The sequence below is a fragment of the Mytilus edulis genome, chromosome 9 (assembly GCF_963676685.1).
Source record: "Mytilus edulis chromosome 9, xbMytEdul2.2, whole genome shotgun sequence".
Lineage (NCBI taxonomy): Eukaryota > Metazoa > Mollusca > Bivalvia > Mytilida > Mytilidae > Mytilus > Mytilus edulis.
The window spans coordinates 26,314,693-26,337,500 of record NC_092352.1 but is presented as its reverse complement, the minus strand read 5'-3'; the positions used below and the strand labels follow the sequence as shown (position 1 = coordinate 26,337,500).

The 22,808-nt window shown below is 30.2% G+C and overlaps 1 protein-coding gene across 1 annotated transcript; it reads left to right on the top strand.

Moving 5' to 3' along the window:
- Positions 1-12: 12 nt before the first annotated feature.
- On the top strand, positions 13-18,869 carry LOC139487927 (very long chain fatty acid elongase 1-like). Its single transcript, XM_071273164.1, has 5 exons — positions 13-87; positions 5,227-5,314; positions 6,164-6,219; positions 9,510-9,655; positions 18,192-18,869. The coding sequence occupies exons 4-5, from the start codon at positions 9,512-9,514 to the stop codon at positions 18,762-18,764; spliced, it is 717 nt and encodes a 238-aa protein (XP_071129265.1). The 5' UTR covers positions 13-87; positions 5,227-5,314; positions 6,164-6,219; positions 9,510-9,511; the 3' UTR covers positions 18,765-18,869.
- Positions 18,870-22,808: the final 3,939 nt, after the last annotated feature.

The following is a 22,808-nucleotide window of genomic DNA, read 5'->3' as shown; positions in this document are numbered from 1 at the left end:
CAACACTATACAGAATAATGATGCATGAAAGATTTACATCCTGTTTTTGAAAGCCGGCTATAATATTTGTGTGACGGTATTATTGAGGTAATATATATATAATCAGTCTTACAGAGAAAGTATATCTGTCTATTAATGGCATTATAAATTTAGAGGCTGCATAGCCATAAAACTACTGAATTTCCAATTTTACTAATTGTGCTAGGGAGGTCAGCTAAATTATGAAGTATAGGGAAATTCATTGGTGCCAAAAATTTTGGAAATAGTCAACTGGTTTTAAAGTTCGGACCATTTTGATTTCCAAAATTGTCGTTTTTGTGAAACCTGTGACTTTTGTCGCAGAAAGCTAGACATGGATAGTGATCCGTCAGCGGCTACTACGGCATTAGCTTACTTCTCAAAAGCTTTATATTTTAGAAGGTGAAAGACCTAGATGCTTCATACTTTGTATATAGATGCCTCAGAATACGAAGTTTCTGTCTGTCACATGTCTATTGTCCTTGACCTCATTTTCATGATTCAGTGACTACTTGAAAAAATGTTTTTGTAATGTTAAGTTTTCTCTTATTATGAGTAATAGGATAACTATATTTGGTATGTATGTACCTTGCAAGGTTGTCAGTCCATACAGACAGTTTTCACTTGACCTCAAACCTCATTTCATGGATCAAGGTTAAGTTTTGGTGGTCAAGTCCATATCATATAGGTGTAGTATATTCAGTGTATCTGACCTTGACCTCATTTTCATGGTTCAGTGGTTATAGTTAAGTTTTTGTGTCTTGGTCTGTTTTTCTTGTACTGTGTCCTGTATGCAATAGATCTAATACATTTGGTGTATGGAATGATTATACATGTTAAGTGAACATGTCTAGCTGGCAGGTGTCATCTGACCTTCATGACCTTGAACTCATTTCCATGGTTCAGTTGTCAAAGTTCAGTTTTTGAGTTTTTTTATACTGTATGCTATACATAGGTCAACTATATTTGGTGTATTTCTTGTGGATCTGATATCAAGAAAATTCCTTTCATTCAGTAACAGTTGATAATAACTTTATTTTTCAGTATTTTTTAATGTTTTGAAAACTTATTACTTGATCACATTGTAAACTATGTTACTTTTCAGCACTAAACTTCCAAAGCTAGTGTTTAAATATTCTTCTTGTATTAAAATCTAGCAATTATACTCTCATTGTTCATCCCCATCTTTAGTTATCATTATTAATATAATAGTATATATCACTAGTAAGTTATTTCACTCTTAACCACAGTTATTCAGCATATCTCCATATATATATATATATAGCAAATAATAACCTATACAATTGGTAGTATGGAGAGTTGTCTTCAGCAGGACTGGTAGCAGCTTTAACATTCATACAGGCATCAGCAGCAGCAACATTACTCATTATTTACAGCTTAAAATATATAATGTATGTCTGATAGCATTTTCTTTCATTAGAAATACACAACAGGTGAGACATTTGTGTGTGTCCACTTTTATTTGCAAAGGCTCAAATATCATATTTTTGGCAATTTTTTAGACCAAATAATACTATTGGGTTAGGAACAGCAAGATATCTATCTGCTTTATTGCAAGAACACTCTGTTATGCTTTGATTTAAGCCACTCCAGTCCTAAGTAACATCAATATCTACAACATCTCAAACTTAAAAAAAAAAAATTCAAAGAAGCGATTGAAAATTTGGAAGGAATTAGTTTTTCATACAATTACTATTGGCAATATTTTTCTTTCAAAAACTGTGAAAAAAAATTAATAAGATTTTCAAATATGACTCTTAAAACTATTTGTTATTAAATTATGAATAGAAATGTTGGTCATATTTGGCAAAAATGTTGATAGACACTAGATGGATAAAACCAGAGAATCCAGAATATATAGAAGTAGATACATTTGAACCTAGTCATTTGAACTGTGACGCCTTGCTCAGTTAATTTACAATAGCAGGTTATTGTTTTATTGATCAGGTTAAAGGCAACTTTCCCATCATTGGCTTTAAGTTTCATGGTTTTGTGTTGCACAGACAACATGTAGATAATAGCCAATTAAACAATTATAGGTCAAAGTATGGCCTTCAAGACGGAGCCTTGGCACACACAGAACAGCAAGCTATAAAGGCCCCAAAAATGACTGGTACAAAACCATTCAAACCGTAAAACCATTCTATATAGAAACAAGAAACACTGACTAATGAACCACATCAACAAACGAAAACCACCGAACATCAGATTATGTTGTTCTATAATGATTTGTGGATATTGCAACATAAGGTGTTTATTTTCACTTACTTGTTCATTTTTTGAAACTGACAACAGTCAACAAATTTGAAATAAAATACTTGCTTTCAGAAATAAGCTGATTAATTTATCATGTTTATCATGTTTATGCTTATAAATTGTCTCGATTGATGGAAATTGCAAAAATAAAGTAAACATTTGAACTGTTGCACAGTGTAATCATGGTAATCAGAAGTGATTACACTAATTACCCTGAAATCAAGTGATCAACAGACTAAAGACCATCAATGGGGTTAATTTGGCCTTAGGAATGACACTCTAAGAAAACTGTGCATAAACAAATGCTATAGACATGTATAGAAGTACATGTACCTTGAATTGTAAAATTAATTCTGATCAAAAGCAAGCCCATGCAATATAATATTAAAATTTTCTGTATGAGAATTATGAGGATATAAATGATCATATTCATCATAGCATATATTCACTGGAAATCTGACTGTTATTGTTCAAAATATTTAAAAAAAAATTAAATTAAAAGATTAAAATTCGTTCAGTTTAGGTTTTTAAAGGGGAAGTCTAGCTACAAGATTTATTAAAAATCTAATATATTATTTTAAGCAGCCAGTATGGTTCAATTTTGTCAAAATAAGCTAAAAAACATTGATTATGGGTTATTCACTTGCAAGTGAATAATTCGACCTCATTGAATACGTATTCATGTGAACTTCAATATAACCCCTTTGCTTGAGATGGATAACACGTGAATTGTATGTGTAAAGTTCTTTAAAGAAGAAGAATGTCAACATATAAAGTGAAACAAAGGTAAATCATTTGATTGGATGATTCGATCCACAAAAAATCATTCTTATACAGGTAAAAACGATGATTGAAACATTTATTTTTCATTTTTATTATGAAATTAAATAGACCTAGAAAAATCCAAGTTTACTCAATCTATTTATATCTATATTTATGTTTAAATTGCTTATATGGTCATCGGATGACTTCAGAGGTCAACTCAATAGTTAATTAGGTGGTGTCTAGACCAAAATACACACAAAGCGAAGCTACATATTTTCATGCCTGTGCCCTGCTTATTGTTTATTTTACACTTTTAATAGTTTGGATAAATCTTTTACATTGTTATAAATCAAATATGATAATTTGATTAAGATCTGTGAACATGAATTTGACAGCTAGTGCCCCTTTAAAGCTTAAATGGGTACAATCCTGCATGCAGTTGTCGATCATAGTGCATTTGCTGATATTTGAAGTCTTCTTTAGATTATATGGCATGACTATATCTATGTTGTAAAACCTACATGTATGGGTATCTTTTCATGTCTTGATTTGGACAACAGTTGTGTTGCTATATTTCCTTGGACACTTGTTGATCCACGAAAACAATGAAAAAAAAGATTTATGCAAAAATAAAACAAATTGTTGGTGCTTGTTTAAAAGTTTATTTTCCATTGAGAGTTTGTTTAAGCCCAGGTACCATCCATATATTTAGTGTTTACAACTACCTTTATCTATTGTTAGACATCTGATCACTGTTTTATTGATGTACTGAATTTGATCAAAATTTAAACATTATGGTAATTAGTGTTATCTTCTTTAGGTCTTTAATAGACAGTAGGCCTTAGGGTTAATAACCTGCTTCAAAGAATTTTGTATACATGTTTGTATTTTATGGGTTAAATATATATGCAAAAAGAAGAAAGATTTCATCTTATCTCTTTTCTACCATAATCATTGTCAAGTACAGTGGAATTAGGAAGAAAAGACAGATATTTATTTTTTAAAAGGTAAATAAAGTACATGACATACTTGTGGAAAATCGTCGTCCGAAGACATTTGGTTTTCACCCTATAACTTTAGTAAAAGTAAATAGAAATCCATGAAATTTAAACACAAGGTTTATGACCATAAAAGGAAGGTTGGGATTTATTTTGGGAGTTTTGGTCCCAACAGTTTAGGAATAAGGGGCCAAAAAGGGCCCAAATAAGCATTTTTTTTGGTTTTCGCACCTTGGTGAATAACTTTAGTATTAGTAAACAGAAATCTATGAAATTTTAATAAAAGGTTTATGAATACAAAAGGAAGGTTGGGATTGATTTTGGGAGTTTTGGTCCCGACAGTTTAGGAATTAGGGCCAAAAAAGGGACCCAAATAAGCATTTTCTTGGTTTTTGCACTCTAACTTTAGTATAAGTAAATAGAAATCTATGAAATTTTAACACAAGGTTTATGACCACAAAAGGAAGGTTGGGATTGATTTTGATAGTTTTGGTCCCAACAGTTTAGGAATAAGGGTCCAAAATTAAACTTAGTTTGATTTTAACAAAAATTGAATGGTGAATCTTAACACTTAGATTTTTGATTATGGGCCCAGTTTTCAAGTTGGTCCAAACCGGGGTTCAAAATTAAACTTTGTTTAATTTCAACAAAAATTGAATATATGGGGTTCTGCAATATGGTGAATCTAACCATGTATTTAGATTTTTAATATTTGGGCTCTGTTATCAAATTGGTCCACATTGAGGTCTAAAGGGTCTAAATTTGAACATTATTCGATTTCATCAAAAATTGAATTCTTGGGGTTCTATGATATGCTGAATCTAATGTATTTAGATTTTGGATATTGGACCATAATAGTTAAATGTCCAATTTAAAATTTTTAAGTTTTTAAGTTTAAGTTCTTAGACCACATTCATTCTGTGTCAGAAACCTATGTTGTGTCAACTATTTATTCACAATCCAAATTCAGAGCTGTATCAAGCTTAAATGTTGTGTCCATACTTGCCCCAACTGTTCAGGGTTCGACCTGTGGGGTCGTATAAAGCTGCGCCCTTCGTAGCATCTGGTTTATTTAAACATTAAAATGATATGAAGATGTATTGATTTTAGTTAAATACAATGTTCAGCAAAAAAATGTTCAGTGATTAACCGTTTTAACATTTTTCAGCTTCACTTGGCAAATATATCCAGTTGTAAAATGTTACCAGTATACACCGTATACATGTTATAGTATATATAAGCTCTCACAGGCTCAGGTAAGTTGATGCTAGTGTGTATGATAGAAATAAATGAATTTAAGCATCACATAAAAATTTAACAAAAACAATAATGTTAACAATTGAAGTTCTTAACTTCTAGGTTCTAATAAATTTGTTTTCCTATAGATAAAAAAAATATTGGTTAATCAAAGTTTACAGATTTATTGATATATTTTTTAATGTTTTGCTGGTAAATTTGAACGTAAAAACTTAACTTTCATGATTTTTTTAAAGCAAAATGAATGAGTCTGACACAATTACTATGAGGAGAGAGCAATACCATGTGCAAACATTTATCAGTAAAAATACTTTTTGAGAAATAGAGTATTAAAAATACATTTCAGACTTAAACTAGGATTTCAAATCTACTTTAGCGACTGGATGATAACTGTTTAAAAGGATATATTATAAGAAAGGTTTTCTGATTTATTTTCTTCTTAATTAAATGGCTGTAGTAGACATAATGGTCAAAAGCATTCATTAACTTATGGTTGTATTGTAGATTTCACAGAACAGCACAAATTTAGATGTAAACATTTAGTTGAAAAATCATCCAAAAAACACATTGCAGATAACTCCTAGTCCACAATACTTTAAAGACCTTGTTGTACTATTCTGATGTTACAGGTATAGGTACATGTATAGTTACATGTATATTGGTGTATAGCATTGATTGATAATGTACTGGAAACTAAATCTTAGTGTTAACTAGAAATTATATGGTACAACTTTTTAACCAAATAATAGGGTGTGAGTTGTGAACATTTGATTATAAAACATATCCAATTACTACACGTATTGATCTTGACACAGCAGGTGCTACAATACTTTTTTTTATATTTGCAGGAATAGGCAGCATATTTTTGAACTAATCCAACAAACATTTTGACATACATTCTCAGGTAAGGAATTGTAGAGAAATTAATCAGGTGTAACTAAACATTATACTTTAATGATCCCTGTTGTAACATCACATCCTTGGTTACTTTCTTTTACGCTTTCTTGCAAAAGTTTTATGACAAAAGTTTCACTGTTACATGTTGTCTTTGTGGATGCCTAGAAGATCTTTAATGTAAATATGTTATTCCAATTTTTTAGTCGAAAATTTTGTCTTGATCTCACGAGCTCAAGATATATTCTTAATTTTTCAGAAATCATACCATTGACAAGACATTTGTGAGACCTCTTTTGTTCTCATTTTTAACCTTCTGTTTTTTCTTTCACCTTTGACCTTTAAGTTTTCTTGCTGCCTCATCAGTACTGATGAACATTAGATGGTTCAAAGTTGAACTTAAAACTTAACTGTCTCTCATACAACATGTACATCAACTTGCCCAAATGTTTTGGTTTTTATGTGACTCTCCGATAGCAGCTTTAGATAAATATGGTATTTGAAATATTGAACTAAATGAGACAGAAAGGATTTCTTTTGAACCTTGTGCATTTGTTTTTCATGTAGTTATACCAAAATCTAACAAAAACTTGAGAAAAAAACAGGATATCTGAAACATGTACTATGCTCAGCTTCAATGAAGAGTGCACATTTCATTGTCCTGATTAACAGGTTATTGAATTGTAAACCCTTACACTGTGTTGCTGATTTATTTTAGATTTTTCAGTCTTAAAGCTGAACTTATAATTGTAAATGTTATAAAATTTCAATTCCCCATTTAATGATAGATTTTGATGTAATAACATCTAGAGTTGATTGTAATTCTCACACCATTCTGAATGAATTGGGAACAAATAAACTGATGATTTGATATTCATCTATTTGTGATTCAATGGATGAGGCCCCTCACAGGGGTTTCCAAGTAATCACATGATCACAAAAATTTTTGCCAAAATATTCACATAATCAATCATTTTTTTGTAAACAAGATAATCAAGTAATCATGAAATATTTGGTCTAATAATCAAATATTCTCTATAAAAACAACCAAGTAATCACATAATCAAAAACGCCATGAGGAGGCTCATAGATATAAATATTTCCCAGACTGAGCAACATTTAAAGTTTGAGAAGTCTCATTTGTTGTTACCTGTCAAATTAAAGGTAATGGAGAGGTGCAAGTTTTTAATTTATTACTTGAGAAATTTTTACCATGTTTTTATAATTGTGAAAATTGTGACAGGATAGGATTTTACAAAAATTAAAAAACTACCCTTTAATTTTTTATGAAAGTACTATAAATTGTGGGGTTCCAATTTACATGATTTTCGTGGATGCCTTCATCCACAAATTTTAAGTATCCAAGGAAATATAATAACTCTTGTCCAAATCAGGATATGGAAAGATCTCCATTACCTTATGTTTGACTACATCGAATATCAGGAAACGCATTATGAACAAAAGATGCAACTACAGGCAGGATTCTGTCTATTTAATCTTTCATAAAAACTAAACTGTACGTCTTTTAATCTCTTAATTCTCACAAAGAAATTAGTTTTGATCGATAAAAATCAGACTTTCAGTAATGATATTCAAGGATTAATCCAAATAAATTTCATTTGAAAAATAAATAATTTGATTGAGGGCTTGCAATTTTTATTGATTCTACAATTCAAAGTACACTTGTAGCTTTTATTTTTATTTTAACCGACATTTTTATGGACCAATTTACACATTTGATTTTATTATAAAACAACATATGATTTTTTTCATGAGTTTTTCGTTTCAGATAGCTGCACTTTCTTCACCAATTATTTTCTTTTGAAAAACTACAATCCACAAATTTTCGAACCAACAAACATGCAACTTTTGCTCAAACCATGAAAATTGAAACCAAAGAATAAAATTAACTTTTACAGTATATATCATTATCGGTCGTCCCACTGTCTATATCAATCGGCTTAACTCTTATTAAAATTCCATATCACGTCTTTGTGACTACAAATACATTGACCCGGCCTTAATAACTTTGACCCAGATATATCAGTGACATGATGGTCACAATGTTTGAACCGACGTTAATAAGGTTGACCCGAACTTATCAAGTCAAGGTTGTTGGTGAAACTTAGAAAAAACTTCCCAAAGACGCAAATACAGCCCGATAAATCGATTATCAGGTTATCAGCATATTGATTTGCTAAATATCAGCTGCTGGATATATTATGATGGCTTTTTGATCTTGTTCGCTGTGGTCATTTGACAAAAAGCTTCATATTATGTCTCACAGCTGACATTTTACTATATCAATATGCAGTACTTATTTGGAAGTAACATTACCTGATAATGGGTACTTATTTGGAAGTAACATTACCTGATAATGGGTACTTATTTGGAAGTAACATTACCTGATAATGGGTACTTATTTGGAAGTAACATTACCTGATAATGGGTACTTATTTGGAAGTAACATTACCTGATAATCGGTACTTATTTGGAAGTAACATTACCTGAAATCCCAATAAGTAATCTCACAATTTGAGTTCTTCATCTTTCAGCAATCACAAAGATAAATAACTCATTACTTAAGATCCAATAAATATGTTCTCATCTGATAAATTCTTTATATTAGTATTTCACAGCATTGTATGTCTTTTAAGTTGATATTACAGGATTAGAATAACAATCAATACATAAACACAGATTTTCATTGTGTAGAAAAAACTTTTTTAATTAACCAAAATTTTTCATTTCCAAATGTTTACCCTGAGAAACCTATATAAGAAGAAGTTTGAAGTATTAAAACACAATGCATACAAGAGAAATAAAAAAAGAACCTGTCTGAATTTTATCCTATATTAGCTGCTTCAATTTTTATCATGTAACTCTTCCCAAGGAAAGGTATTTAGGCAAACAGATATTAAACACCATGGCAAAATCATTACAAGCCAAGGAAAAAATTTGGGAATATTTTGTCATATATCTAAGAACAATAAATTCTGTTGACTTTCCACTGAAAAAAAGATGCAGCACTTGCTGTGTATTTTTTTTTTTTGATAATTAAGGGTCGACATCAAAAGATTGATGTAGGATAAAAGGGGTTCAGTGAAAAAGCTATTCGAATAAGGTTAATATCCTACATTGAACTTTTGATGTCATCCCTAAATAGCTATAGAAAATAGTTCATATCATCAAATAATATTTTTTCTTGCATATTGATACAAATAAAGCAATTCACATACTTTCATTATAGATGTCTGCAACTATATAACACAATATTATTCTTTTGTTTTTCTATTCCAGAGATGGCATTAACTGTTACAGGTGTCCAGAAATTCCTTGATGTCACAGTCTCACTACCGTCTTTCCCACTATTCTGTATATATCTCGTTATGATTATGTTATCTCCAGTATGGCAAAGAGTTACCTCCCCTATGCAAATCCGACCTGTAAGTTATTACAATATCAAAGATAATTTTTATCATACATTTTAAAACAGACATGTTTATACAATATGTCAGGCTCTAAACCATTTATCTTAAAGTCATAAGAAACCTCAAATTAAAAAAAAATAATGCATATGTTTTTTATAACTCAATGGATAGTTTTCATTATAAAACTTATGTACATATACTTTTTTCTGAAGAAAATTCTTTAATTTGTTCATATTTAGAAGAAGTTTACTTTATTTTAATTGCTTCCTTCCAGGAGAAGCAATTCCTGACATATTTTCCGTATGCAAAGTGACCTCAGTGTGACCCATCTCGTAAAAATCCAGTGATCGCAATATGCATGGATGTCCTTATTAAGGCTTAAAATAAACTATTATCTGATTGTACATGTTAAACACATGCTCAATATCCATGCTTTTTATACGATCGCAAATTTTGAAAAATTTTTCGTCGTATATTGCTATCACGTTGGCGTCGGCGTCGTCGTTGTCGTCGTCGTCCGGCGTCCGAATACTTTTAGTTTTCGCACTCTAACTTTAGTAAAAGTGAATGGAAATCTATGAAATTTTAACACAAGGTTTATGACCACAAAAGGAAGGTTGGTATTGATTTTGGGAGTTTTGGTCCCAACATTTTAGGAATTAGGGGCCAAAAAGGGCCCAAATAAGCATTTTCTTGGTTTTCGCACTATAACTTTAGTTTAAGTTAATAGAAATCTATGAAATTTTGACACAAGGTTTATGACCACAAAAGAACGGTTGGGATTGATTTTGGGAGTTTTGGTCTCAACAGTTTAGGAATTAGGGGCCAAAAAAGGGCCCAAATAAGCATTATTCTTGGTTTTCGCACAATAACATTAGTTTAAGTAAATAGAAATCAATGAAATTTAAACACAATGTTAATGACTACAAAAGGAAGGTTGGTATTGATTTTGGGAGTTTAGGTCCCAACAGTTTAGGAATTAGGGGCCAAAAAGGGACCCAAATAAGCATTTTTCTTGGTTTTCGCACCATAACGTTAGTATAAGAAAATAGAAATCTATGAAATTTAAACACAAGGTTTATGACCATAAAAGAAAGGTTGGGTTTGATTTTGGGAGTTTTGGTCCCAACATAATAAGGGGCCCAAAGGGTCCAAAATTAAACTTTTGTTTGATTTCATCAAAATTGAATAATTGGGGTTCTTTGATATGCTGAATCTAACTGTCATGACTGTGTATGTAGATTCTTAACTTTTGGTCCCGTTTTCAAATTGGTCTACATTAAGGTCCAAAGGGTCCAAAATTAAACTTAGTTTGATTTTGACAAAAAATGAATCAGGTAGGTTCTTTGATATGCTGAATCTAAAAATGTACTTAGATTCTTGATTATTGGCCCAGTTTTCAAGTTGGTCCAAATCGGGGTCCAAAATTAAACTTTGTTTGATTTCATCAAAAATTGAATAAATGGGGTTCTTTGATATATACCAAATCTAACTGTGTATGTAGATTCTTCATTTTTGGTCCTGTTTTCAAATTGGTCTACACTAAAGTCCAAAGGGTCCAAAATTAAACTTAGTCTGATTTTAACAAAAATTGAAATCTTGAAGTTCTTTGATATGCTGAATCCAAAAATGTACTAAGATTTTTTATTATGGGCCCAGTTTTCAAGTTGGTCCAAATCAGGATCTAAAATTATTATATTAAGTATTGTGCAATAGCAAGTCTTTTCAATTGCACAGTATTGCGCAATGGCAAGAAATATCTAATTGCACAATATTGTGAAATATCAAATTTTTTTTTAATTAGAGTTATCTTTCTTTGTCCAGAATAGTAAGCAAGAAATATCTAATTGCAAAATATTGTGCAATAGCAAGATTTTTTTTTAATTGGAGTTATCTTTCTTTGTCCAGAATCAACTTAAATCTTTGTTATATACAATATACAATGTATATTCACTTTTTACTACCAACTGATAAATTAAAATAATCTTTACCATTCAGTGATAACAAGCAGTTTTTTACATCTTAATATTTTATGATGTATTTAAATGAGTAGTTATTGGTCCGAGTACACAGTTATCGTCCTTTGATTTTCGTTGTCCACGAATATAGTCCTTAGTGTGGACAGTGTGTTACTTGCCAATTTTTGTTATACCCCTTCCAAATTTATTTCTCCATGTTTTATGCCTCATATAGCAAGTTGGGGGGTGAAATGACACTGTAAAAAAAGTTGGGTCATAAATATTAATGCAAAGTAGTGATTAGGTCCAGCTGAAAAAGGTCAAAAATTAGCACTTCGGAAGCTGTCAAAAGATTTCAAGACCCCCTTAACATAAGATTGTTCATATTTTGAGTTAGAGCTGATGAAGTTTTCTATAATTTTGATATAATTTGTCCCAAAAGTAGTACAACACACTGTAAAAATATTATTGAGAAAGCGCAGGTGGGATTTTTTTAATTTTCATTTATTGTCTAAAAGAAATGCACTACGAAATAACTGTGTACTCGGACCTAAGAGGTGAAATCAGGAAATATAGAATCTGTACTTTGGCAACTTCCCTGAATGATTTGATGGTGCCAATTTGTCAAATAGCATAAAACTAAAGGATTTAAACTTTTATTTGATAGAATTTCTGCAAAAATGACCAATTTTGGCATTATATGGTCAAAATAAGCATTTCATAGCTTTTTCAATTTTGATGCATAAGTGGCATTCTGACTTTCTATCTGACATGTTTTCATGTGTCAATTTTTGTGTTTCTATGCTTTAATCCAGTTTTATTACTCATTTGTGAACTCTGAATCTACAGAAAAGAAGATTATCTCAGAAAATATGAGCAAAATGTGTTGTATAAATGACCCTCGTCTAACGCCCTGTTTGGATCAAGTTAAATGTGAGGAGCATGGCACATAAAAGTTGAAGTCCATAATAAATATCTCACTAAATTTGTATAAAAAGCACTTAACTATGTCTTTTGTACCTGTTTCATTTCACATAATATCTTTCTTTACTTCTGTAGGATAGCATGTGGTTCAAATATAAGCCTGTTGAGACTAAAATTGCATGCAAGTTTTTCACTAAAAAGTGAAAAATCTTTGTATAAGACCATACTGTCTGCTAAAAAAGTTGAATGTAAGAGCCTTTTTGTGCTCAGATTTATTGTATCATGTCACCTGAGTATAGAAATGATAGAAAAGACACAAATTTTTATTTCCTATAGCTTCAATATGCATTTTTAAATGTAAATATGTGCTATGGCCTAAATTGACCCTAAATTATTTTTAGTCTTACTTGGCCTAAGACCCTTTTAAACTAATATGATATGTTATTTGTAAGTTTTCTTTCCATTTAAAGTACATTAAATACATATGTAAGGATTATTTATAATCAAAAAGCTTCACAAATTTAAAATTGCTGGAAAATATTACATCTTCATGTAAGGCCCCCTTCATTGGAAAACCTCCATTTTTAGGCACAGGCTCATATAAATTTGACTTTTGAAAAATTATGCTAAGTCTGATATAACAAATGAGTACTCTATTGCTTTAAATACATGATATATTATATATTAAGGCATTTTAAAAGTATTTTTTTGCAATATTTAAATTTTAAAAGCCCCAAATGTTGATAGTTGAAATTTCTCAATTTTAACGTCTAAATTTAACACGCAGAGTTGAATATAGAATTAATCATATTGTCTATAATATATATCCTATTGCTATGAAACTTTGTAAGCAGTCTTGTAATATATTAAGCTTTAGTCATACCAAGTTTTATTAAGATTGGTCAACTTTTTCTATCCTATTAGGTCCGAGTACACAGTTATCGTCCTTTGATTTTCGTTGTCCACGAATATAGTCCTTAGTGTGGACAGTGTGTTACTTGCCAATTTTTGTTATACCCCTTCCAAATTTATTTCTCCATGTTTTATGCCTCATATAGCAAGTTGGGGGGTGAAATGACACTGTAAAAAAAGTTGGGTCATAAATATTAATGCAAAGTAGTGATTAGGTCCAGCTGAAAAAGGTCAAAAATTAGCACTTCGGAAGCTGTCAAAAGATTTCAAGACCCCCTTAACATAAGATTGTTCATATTTTGAGTTAGAGCTGATGAAGTTTTCTATAATTTTGATATAATTTGTCCCAAAAGTAGTACAACACACTGTAAAAATATTATTGAGAAAGCGCAGGTGGGATTTTTTTAATTTTCATTTATTGTCTAAAAGAAATGCACTACGAAATAACTGTGTACTCGGACCTATTGTTGCAAACTCCATTAGAAATTTTAATTGAGATTAGTTTTGGAATAAGGGAAAGGGGGATGTGATTAAAAAAATTGGGTTCAATTTTTCTCATTTGAAATTTCATAAATAAAAAAGAAAATTTCTTCAAACATTTTTTTGAGAGGATTAATATTCAACAGCATAGTGAATTGCTCTAAGAGAAACAAAAATTTTAAGTTCATTAGAACACATTCATTCTGTGTCAGAAACCTATGCTGTGTCAACTATTTAATCACAATCCAAATTTAGAGCTGAATCCAGCTTGAATGTTGTGTCCATACTTGCCCTAACCGTTCAGGGTTCAACCTCTGCGGTCGTATAAAGCTACGCCCTGCGGAGCATCTGGTTTGTTGTTTGTTGACAAACAGGTGACAATCGTTAAACTTCGGCTTCAAAAGATGAACTTTAATTACCTGCCATATTTTCATTGAACTACCACTTAATTTAGATATTGTCTTATTTGGGATATTAGAAAAAACAGAAAAAAACTACATAAGAAATCTCTTAATACTATTAACTAAATACTATATATACAAAACAAAAATGCAATGTGTACAAGTAAATAGCATAGCCTTAAAAAATTATCTTAAAGAAAATTTGTTTATTGAAAAAATAATATTTTATAAAAATAAACCACTGCAAAGAGCGTACACCTGCTGGAACCCCTGGCTCCAACTAGTAGAATGATTTTATAAGTTAACTTTCACGTAATAAAAATATCTACCCAATCCATGCTACCTCAGATTAAGATTTTCTATTCTTTTTCAAATTATTATTAATAATATTATATGTTTATAGAAGGATTCAAAATATCAACTTTATGTACTTGTCTCGATTTTGCTGATGTACTATGAACTTATTTACTATTGTTAATATACATTTAGTTCTTTGCCAATAAACACATTACAAAAAAAAAAAAAAAAAAAAAAATATTTTCACAACAACACTGCCCAATTGAAAAAAAAATTGACGATTATACGAAATTTATGCAAAATAAAATTATAAAATCGTGCACAGAAGACTAATTTATGATGTTTGTATGCATTGGTTCAAGAATTGGAATAATATTATTTTTCACCGGTCACTCGTTTATTATGACTTTAAATATCTATGAACCCAGAGACGACCAATGACGTAAAATTCTCCAAATAATAAAAACATGAAATTGTGTGAAAAAACAACCATTGCCAAGGTTTTTAAATTAGGACAGACACATAAACATGTGACAGGGTAAACTGTTTATTTTTAAATAAAACCCTTTTAAAATGCTTCTAGGTATTAATTATTGGAAAATTTTCAGGAAAGGCTTTTATTGTTGTATAAACTTGACAAAGTCACTCAAAAACATATCATAAAAGTCTGAAATTGTTTGTGAGTGAATTGGTCAAGTTTATACACTAATAAATTTCTTTTAAAAGATGTGTAATCCTATAATATATATTTACTAAAGTAAGTTTTTATCACTATATCTTAAAAGGAATTAAGTTAGGTTGTTTACATCCCTGTGATTTGAACAAATAGGCCATTTAATTTTGAAAATTTATTCTCTATTAAGTTGAAAATTATTTATGAATTAAACTTGACTATCCTCGCTAAGAGCATTTGGAAGTAAATAAGGATTATTTTATACAAAACTAAATTTGCTTTCAATTCATTGCTAAAACACCTGCAAAAATTATTTGAAAATCTGATGGAAATTCAATCGTGGGAACAGATTTCCTTCCGATTTACATAGGAGATGTCGTTCAGTTGGATGGAACATCAGATGTATCATGTAAATGCACCTTAACAATCATCAGAAAGGTGATATTATATAACAAAATATAAAAAATCGTGTATACTTTTAAAAATGTGTTGTACTTTAGCTTAATTGTCTTCCTGTTTCACAAAAGTGTTCTAGTTTTCAGATGTATAATGTCACAGAAATGAAGTATTTTACTGTTTGTGTGGAATTATACAGTGATTATCTTCTATTATATAAGAAAAAAATAGTGTTCTAATGTTTTTGTCATATGACAGTTTTTATTGTCGAGCCTGCGACTTTTGTCGCAGAAAGCTTGACATAGGAATAGTGATCCGGCGGCGGCTGAGGCTTCTTTAAAGCTTTATATTTTAGAAGGTGGAAGACCTGGATACTTCATACTTTGTATATGGATACCTCATGTTACGAAGTTTCCGTCAGTCACATGTCCAATGTCCTTACTCTCATTTTCATGGTTCAGTGACTACTTGAAAAAAGAGTTAAGATTTTTTGTAATGTTAAATTCTCTCTTATTATTAGTAACAGTATAATGTGCATACTTTGCAAGGTCCTCATACCCATCTGACAGTTTTCACTTGACCTCGACCTGTTTTTTGGTCTGTTTTTCTTATAATGTATGCAATAGGTCTACTATATTTGGTGTATGGAATGATTGTAAGGTGTACATGTCTAGCTGGCAGGTGTCATCTGACCTTGACCTCATTTTCATTGTTCAGTGGTCAAAGTTCAGTTTTTGAGGTGTTTTTTTCTAGTACTATATGCAATAGGTCAACTATATTTGGTGTTTGGAAATATTTTATGATCTATATGTCAGTCGCACAGGTTTTATTTGACCTTGAACTCACTTTCATGGTTCATGGTTCATGGTTCATTGCTCAGTGTTTAGTTTTTGTGTTTTGGTCTGTTCTTAAACTATAAGCAATAGGTCAACTATATATGTTGTATGGAAGAATTGTTAGCTGTACATGCCTGCCTTGCATTGTTCATCTGACCTTGACCTCATTTTCATGGATCATTGGTCAATGTTTAGTTTTCTTGGTTAATGTTAAGTTTATGTGACAGTTGTAATAATATACACATATTGACTGGGTGTGAGGGTAATAGCAAGTTTGTTGTTCCTGAGATAAGCCAAGAGCAATAGTTGATATAAAAAGGGACAACAAACTTGCTATTACCTGCACAACCAGTCATTAGGTGTTTTATTATACTAAACAACACAGTCATTAAGTGTTTTTATATACCAAATTAACTAATTTTCTAAAAGTGTACATACATCATCTGATAGAAAAGAAAAAAATGTCACATAACTTGACATGCACAAGATGAACTATACGGTATTTTTCTTCTTGTATTTGTAAATATTTCATTAATTGCAATCAAGACTAGAAATACTTGTGTTAAATTTTCCATGCATGTAACAAATTTAAGCTAAGTTAAAGTACACCAAACGCATATTCACTTGTAGAATTACTCAATACGATGACCAAACCAATATTATGAATAAGGTACTATATTTTAAATCTGTAAAAAATGCATGCGAAGATTTTCTCTCTTTTATAATTGCTTCTTGTAAGTGAAATTACAATTGACACAAACAGATTATACCGTTTACAATATTAGAGTTTGACATTGCCAAGCAAAATAGTCAATGACATCATTATTGTCCAATGAAAAATAAGCATGAAAAAGTACGGAAAAGATGATTATGAAACTATTAACCGGGGTAATAGTCTTTGAAACTATTGACTGGCAAATAGTCTGTGGAATGAAATAGCACAACTATTTCATTATTTTTTATACAGAAAAACATACTGAGGTATAATAAAGCTTTATATTTAGGACTATCAACATAATATCAATGATTAGTAAAGAAGGCGAGACATAAATTTCAGCGTGTGCACTCTTATTGGTCTAAGCTGGGAACAGTATATCTAACAGTTAATATATATGTTCCTGGTCTAAGTTTTTGAAAATCTTGTGAAAAACATAAATAGAGAGGTGTTTTATTTATCAGAATTTACAGCCTTTGTCAGGTTATTTCAGACAGAAAAACTTGTTATGGATCTGGAAAAAAAATAGCTCAATTTAATTACTGAGCTTCTAGCAAAAAAACCTAATCACAAAAGACTTTGCAAAAAGATTAAGCATACCAACAAATGCACTTTATCAAATAAAAAGCATTGATTTTTAGCATGAATTATAATAAGTATAGTTGTATGTTTTATTCTGATCTGTTCAAGACAGGTCCTTCTAGCATAACATGGGTTGATCTCCTGAATGGTCTGTCTTTACAGATTTCTTTGTATTTACATTACTAAGAGATTACCTTAATTTGCAATGCAGACAACATTTTCACCATATTGCAGATAAATGAAAGTTTAGGAATATGTTCTTACACTATAGAAATAACATTACATAAAAAGCACCAAACTGCAATCTACAATTCTGTGAAATTTTCTTGTCATTAAACACTGTGATAGAGCCTATAGAATTTTGTTTTCTATTTCAGTTAATGATAATCCATAACTTTGCCTGCTGTTTTATATCCATATACTGTATGCTGGGATTCCTATACAGTATAATGTTGAGTGAATCAACATTCCAGCTTGGGCCACAACCATATTTACTGCCATATTACAAGATGTACTGGATTACAAAAGTCATTGAATTACTCGACACAGTTTTCATGATACTACGTCACAGAAGACGACAGATTAGCTTCCTACATGTTTACCATCATAGTTCCATGCTACTACTTGCCGATTCTTGTTACCGCCTATATCCATGGCCAGCTATGTCTGTATACTTTGCAGTCAATTCATTTATACATGTTATATTGTATCTGTATTATGGTCTAACTGCTTTATTCCCAGACAAATCAATTCCATGGAAAAAAAATATTACGCAGTTACAAATTTTGCAATTTTTAACTTTGTTTGTACATGCAACTTTTGGATATTTGTACCATAAATATTGTGTTTATGGTTTGTTGTATGGAATAACTATGACAACATTATTTTCAAATTTTTACTATGCTGCCTATGTAAAATCAAAGCCAGGAAAATCACGTAAATGTGAATAATTTCATGTTTTTCATTTAGTTTTGTTTTAATCAAATAGGTTTATGGATACGATCGCTTGTATGTTAATTTTGAAAATAATAGCAAGACATATTTCATTTGAATTATAGTTATCACATTTCACAAACCATATAAAGAAATCCAGTAAAAGGATTACACTTATTGTGTTAATTTTTTTATCTTTGTGGTTTACATTGTTCATGTTGATAATGTGAAGGGATCCTTTATATATATGTATATCTGTTTATATAGATTTTTATTCTTTTATGTTATAACTCAGGTTGAAATGAAATTGATCCATCTTTATACATATATACTGAAATGTTTGTAGTCTGAATTTAAGATATAAAAATGCTATTTCATGAGGTAAAAGACCTAGATACTTCATATCTTGCAAACAGATACCATACTATTATAAGTTATATGGTTCACTTCTGGACCCCTACGGATCCAAAGAGGGTTAGTTAAATTCAGAGGGGGTGAGACCGGAGGCCAAATCTCCTATGGATTTTATTCACCCTCTATCAATCCTTAGGGGGTCAGTAGTTAACCGTATAACAAATTTATCGCACGCAGGACTTTTTCTGTTGCATTTTGTTCAAAAATAAACACTAAAACACAACAACATTTATAGATGACGTCACCATTAACGCATCATGAACCCCCTATGAAATTTACTAACCCCCTACGGTCTCATAGGGGGTCACCTCGTGACGGCATTAAACCAATCACAATGTCATTATTTACCCGCGGTGCGATAATTGTTTTTAATTTCCTTCTTGCCTATTTGTATTGTCCTTGGCATCATTTTCAAGGTTCAACCATTGATGAAAAAACAGTAATGTTTTTTACCTGTATAGCCAAAAGCTAGATTTTTAAAATGCCTTGATGCCGCTTCCTGTTTGTCAATAGGTTCAAATTTTGCAACAAACAAGGTTTTTGTTCAACTTTTCTTGGCTTTTTTCCAAGGGAATCATTTTATATTGGTATGTAGCTTGATAACATTGAGTTGTAGCATGGAAGTATAATTTTTTTACATCTGCAATGCATTTATGTTCTGTTTGCTGATAGTTTGAAATATTAGGGTTTTTTTTACTTTTAAACAATATTTTTGTTGTATATTACAGATACTCATGTAGCAATTTACTCATGATAACCAATATTTATATTGAATTGATGGGATTATGACTATAGCTTTCAAGCTTCAAAAATTCAAGAAGAATTTCATGTGCCTTGATTATTCCTTATTTTACAAAGTTATTTCTGTCATACAATCAGTAATTTATTTTGCAATATTATAAATTCTCTGTATGTTAAAATCATCTGTTATTGAAAAACTTAAATTTAAATTTTAACTTGTTTTACTCATTGAATATACAACATTGTTATCTTATGAAAACCGTTTTTTTTTAAATGTGCATATGATTAAGGCTATTACAACCCTATCAAATTATAAAAAGATATTTTCTATTCTTATAATTACATTTTTAAGCTACAACCATGAAATTAAGAGTTATATCAAGCTTTTCGTCTGCTTTTCAATGCATCAATTTAAAATTGTCTTGGATGGCACATGCAATCAAAGCTGTTGTAAATTATATAGTATAAAATATGATATTGGAGTGCCTGATGATTGTTGTCAGCCAATGTTCTAATTATCTCTGGTGTGGTACTTAACATTCCTCATTTTGAATATTATTTGTCTATTTCTGTTGATAGAATCTGCAAAGGATCCTCTGATTAACTCATCAGAAAAATTTAGGACATTTTAGCTTATTGTTTTTTTCCAAAAATTGTCTCCAAAACTCTTCAGTTTTTATACATTGAAAAAAAAAATTGTTGCTTTGAGTTCCATCTTTAATAAATCCTTGAATTTAAAAGTAATCTGAGATTCAACTTCTATTGAGTTAAGCAATTATCAGGTCAAAATGTGGAACCTTTATTAAAGACTTTTATCTTCTAACATTGGAAAAACTTTCGGGCTGAAATTGCTTTTTGTTTCAGATGATTTATTGCATGTTTACATGTATTTATTTGGTTATAGTGTTTTATTTGTGCTCAATAGTTTATAGTTATTTATGAATGTAGTGCCTGTATAAAATTCTATGTTGTGTCCTTTTTTAAGACATGTTCCTCCCACCTATATTTATGTCTAAGTATTTTGAAATCTTTACAGAACTTTTATTTGATCAGAAAATCACATTTGGATATCATGTTATTGTATTCTATAATTGATAAAACAAAATCATTTATACAAAATCTATGTATAGGAAATAAGTTTTTTTAGAAATTAAATATCTATTGAAAGATTACATTATAATACATATTATGACTTTTTTAAAGAACAGATTATTAATTAAAGTAATATGAAACCTCAAATTAAAAAAAATGATGCATATGATATTTTTCATTTTTAAACTTTGTACATATACTTTTTTCTGAAGAAAATTCTTTAATTTGTCCACATTTAGAAGAAGTTTACTTTTATTTGATTGCTTGCTTCCAGGAAGCAATTCGCCGACATATTATCTGTATGTAAAGTTACCTTAGCGTGACCCTCTTGTACAAATCCAGTGATCGCAATACGCATGGATGTGTCACTGAAATAAACTTTTACCTGATTGTTCATGTTAAACATGTGCTCAATATACATGCTTCTTTGTTGATTGTTTACTATAAGGTGACAATCTGTAAACTTCGGCTTCAAACACATCAAGTAATGAGCAGCCATATTTTCACATCATAACAAACAGAGAGAAAAAAAAATTGACGATTATACAATACATTTGCGCAATAAATGATTAAATCGTGTGCAGAAGACTAAGTTAATGATATATACATGCATTTGTTCAAAAATTGGATAAACGTTATTTTTCAACAGTCACTCATTTCATATGACTTTGATATTTCATATAGTTCGTAATTAGATGGGAGACAACTCTGTAATGTTATCAGCAATATCTGAACATTAGTGATAACTTAGCTACATGTCAGTTTCACTTATTGATCTTTATTCATATCAAGTACTGTTTTTAAAATATTTGTAAAATGAAACATAATTCAAGAACAGATCAAAATCTTTTTTTATAAAGTACAATTGACTAAACATTGAATGTACCATTACAATCAGCAAAGATGTTTAACTTTTACAAGATGAGTAAAACTAATGGATGTTAAATATTAGTTCAATAGTATCAAGTCAGGAATATGACAGTTGTTAGCCATTAGTTCAATGTGTTTGAGCTTTTGATTTTGACATTGGATTAGGGACTTTCTGTGTTGAATTTCCCTTGGAGTTCAGTGTTTTTGTGATTTTACTTTTTTCAGTAAAGTTTTATAGTTATTTAAGATACACTAGATATTATCATATTCATAATAATTTTGAGAAAAAAGCATTTTTACAATTTTTTGAGACACTATAAAAAAAAATGTATTAAATTTACTCTGATTTTGAATTTTATTATTTTGTTTTAAATTTTTAATCATTCTAATCACTGCCATGTTTTATGCATTATTTTTTTGGGAGAATCTCTATACATAATGGCTCATCTAAAAAAGCCATGGGAATATATGAAAATACCTTTTGCAATATTGTAAGCATTTAGAGCAGCAATATTTGTGAAAGATTAAGTTGAATTTATTTATTACACACCAAGGAATTTTTTTTTATTTATTTTTTTTGGTTTTGGCACACTGGCCAGTTATACATTAGTTATTGGAGTTAAAGTAATATCTCAATAATTTTGCTGTAAACACACTGATAATTATTTTTTATGGCCCATCTTTCAGGCATTATGTTGGTCTGTGCGTCCGTTTGTCTGCCCCCTTCAGGTTAAAGTTTTTTGGTCAAGGTAGTTTTTGATGAAGTTAAAGTTCAATCAACTTGAATCCTAGTACACATGTTCCCCCTGATATGATATTCTAATTTAAATGCTAAAAAATTAGAGTTTTTACCCCAATTTCATGGTTCACTCTACATAGAAAATGATAGTGTGAGAGGGGCATCCGTGTACTATGGACACATTCTTGTTTTATAAGTTTTTATA